Consider the following 3,247-nt stretch of genomic DNA (forward strand, 5'->3'; position numbering starts at 1 on the left):
GTTAAAGGAAAATATCCCGACTTAACATAAAACTTAATTTTTTATGGAATTTTGCAATTTCCTTGCGATCGCGAAAATGTCTTGGGCCAAATGTGAGGCAATTTCGAAACTGTTTTTTCTCAGAGGTGCGGCGTTCCTTTCCAAAAATTTCTTGATATTTTATAAGCCAAACATCTGTTCTTCCAAAATCAGCAAACTCTAACTTGAGCCATTAAAATGCGTTTGCATGAGCCACGCTCAAAGTCAAAGATGACTCGGTATTTTTGCTAATAAAGTTCCACAGCGGGTTTTTCTCGGTTTTTCTTTATTTCATCTTCTTTTTGTTTGGTTTTTTTGTTTTTGTTTTTGGATAAGCTCGATGAAACTATCCTAACTCTTCGAGGTAGAACTTCCCTGGAAGATTTAATTGAGTGACGCTTTGGGCAGGAATAACATCAAATTGGTGTTAGCTCACACTTGATTTGATTATGCGTGACATGTCACGGTATTTGACAATTGTCAAACGTGATCACAAACAGAACACATTTCCCCCTTTTTTTTACATTTGCATTTTAAACTTGGTAACAACAAGCATTTCCCTGAAACTATATTAAGTCTTGGAGTCAGTCTGTTGTTGATAATTGTTAATTAAAATAAAAACAGCATCAAATACCTGTGAAACTTGCCACGGCAAAAGAACCTCCGGTATGTTCGTTACATAACAGACAATTGAAAGAACAACAAATCTTTCTTCTGTGCTCTTTCTGGTCTGTGGGTTTGCCTTGTGGCGCTGAAGGTGTTAGTTTGAAGATTTGTCCCTTGCTATCCTGTACACGAGATATTGAATCGCACTGGCTCGTCAGTCTTGGTTTGGGAAGAAAGCGTGGCGCGACGGGTTCAAAGATCTCCGCCGAAGTCGATTTGATTCTCAACAGAGCAGGTAAATTTGATGTCCCTGAAGATGAGAAGGAGGAATGACTGTTTGCCCCAGACATCACAAGAACCTTACAACAGACTAGACCGGCCGATAACGGACTATGTGTTGCCACCCAAGTTATAAGGGACAACGAAAGTGCATTTAATACACAAACGTACCCGACGAGTAAATGGCAAGATGTCACAAGGCATTTAACGCTGTTGTTCCCATCGGTTCAGGTTCGTGTTATGTTAACTGACTGACTGCATACTAGACTCATTTAAAAAATATAAACAACATACCATTTAGGGCCGTGGGAACCGAACGCGAAGTTTAGCACATTTGTTTTGTTTACATTCGTCAGTGATTTGTTCCGCGGAGTCGCAATGCCGCCTTAAACAGGAGAACCAATCTTAACCTCCATGCTAGCTATTGTATTTTGATATAGTTTAAAAGCAGCTTTTGCTTGGAATTTGGAATAAAAACAGGCAACATTCTACCTCATTAAAGTGTCTCTCAAATATATATTAAATATTTCATATCCATCAGAAGAAACTAGTTTTATTTTATACCAAAAATACATTGTATTTTTTTTTTCTTACAAGGAATCATGATTTTTGGTATAAAACAAAACTAGTTTCGTCTGATAAATATGAAATATTTAATATATAATTGAGAAACACTTTAATGGGGCAAAATGTGTCCCGCCTTTATTCCAAAATTCTAACTAAAAGCTGTTAAAATACAATAGTGTAGCATGGAGGTCAAGATTGGTTGTCCTGTGATACGACTAATTTGAGGCGGCATAATGCGACTCCGCGGAACAAATGTAAACAAAGAAAATGTCCGAAACTTTGCGTTCGGTTCCCACTGCCGTAAATGGTATGTTGTTCATATTTTTTAAATGAGTCTAGTATGCAGTCAGTCAGTTAACATAAAACGAACCTGAACCGATGGGAACAACAGCGTTATGCAGCTCTAAAATGCCTTGTGACATCTTGCCATTTACTCGTCGGGTTTGTGTTTACCCTTTCGTTGTCCCTTATAACTTGGGTGGAAACACATAGTCTGTTTTCGGCCGGTCTAGTCTGTTGTAATGTTCTTGTGATGTCTGTTTCTTCTCATCTTCAGGGACATCAAATTTACCTGCTCTGTTGAGAATCAAATCGGTTTCGGAGATCTTTGAACCCGTCGCGCCACGCTTTCTTCCCAAACCAAGACTGACGAGCCAGTGCGATTCAATATCTCGTGTACTGGATACCAAGGGACAAATCTTCAAACCAACACCTTCAGCGCCACAAGGCAAACCCACAGACCAGAAAGAGCACCTCAGATTTATGGCGGAACCCAACGCATTACAGAAGAAAGATTTGTTGTTCTTTCAATTGTCTATTATGTAACGAACATACCGGAGGTTCTTTTGCCGTGGCAAGTTTCACAGGTATTTGATGCTGTTTTTATTTTAATTAACAATTATCAACAACAGACTGACTCCAAGACTTAATATAGTTTCAGGGAAATGCTTGTTGTTACCAAGTTTAAAATGCAAATGTAAAAAAAAAGGGGGAAATGTGTTCTGTTTGTGATCACGTTTGACAATTGTCAAATACCGTGACATGTCACGCATAATCAAATCAAGTGTGAGCTAACACCAATTTGATGTTATTCCTGCCCAAAGCGTCACTCAACTAAATCTTCCAGGGAAGTTCTACCTCGAAGAGTTAGGATAGTTTCATCGAGCTTATCCAAAAACAAAAAACAAAAACCAAACAAAAAGAAGATGAAATAAAGAAAAACCGAGAAAAACCCGCTGTGGAACTTTATTAGCAAAAATACCGAGTCATCTTTGACTTTGAGCGTGGCTCATGCAAACGCATTTTAATGGCTCAAGTTAGAGTTTGCTGATTTTGGAAGAACAGATGTTTGGCTTATAAAATATCAAGAAATTTTTGGAAAGGAACGCCGCACCTCTGAGAAAAACAGTTTCGAAATTGCCTCACATTTGGCCCAAGACATTTTCGCGATCGCAAGGAAATTGCAAAATTCCATAAAAAATTAAGTTTTATGTTAAGTCGGGATATTTTCCTTTAACAACGTTTTTTAGACAATAAACAATACGAGCAATTGATATGAGTCCCCAGAAATGACGCGAAATATATTTTATTGAGCTTCAAATTCTCCATATATTTTGCGTGACATCAGGGTCAGTAAGGGTCAAAACCAGGGGGGGTGGTCAAACTACGAAACGCAACAGCAAGAGAATTGCTAAATAGCATCATTCATTATCATTTCGGACAGACATTAAATGGTGAAAGTTTGAAGGAAATCGGCCGACCCCCATCTTTCACCTCT

At 38.4% G+C, this 3,247-nt stretch overlaps 1 protein-coding gene across 1 annotated transcript; it reads left to right on the forward strand.

Moving 5' to 3' along the window:
• Window positions 1-1,699: 1,699 nt before the first annotated feature.
• LOC146457244 (uncharacterized) lies at window positions 1,700-2,975 on the forward strand. Its single transcript, XM_085092173.1, has 2 exons — window positions 1,700-1,777; window positions 2,027-2,975. Exons 1-2 carry the CDS (start codon window positions 1,738-1,740, stop codon window positions 2,293-2,295), a joined length of 309 nt encoding a protein of 102 aa, XP_084948299.1. The 5' UTR covers window positions 1,700-1,737; the 3' UTR covers window positions 2,296-2,975.
• Window positions 2,976-3,247: the final 272 nt, after the last annotated feature.

This window comes from Pavona decussata, unplaced genomic scaffold (genome assembly GCF_977016875.1).
Source record: "Pavona decussata unplaced genomic scaffold, jaPavDecu1.1 SCAFFOLD_244, whole genome shotgun sequence".
Lineage (NCBI taxonomy): Eukaryota > Metazoa > Cnidaria > Anthozoa > Scleractinia > Agariciidae > Pavona > Pavona decussata.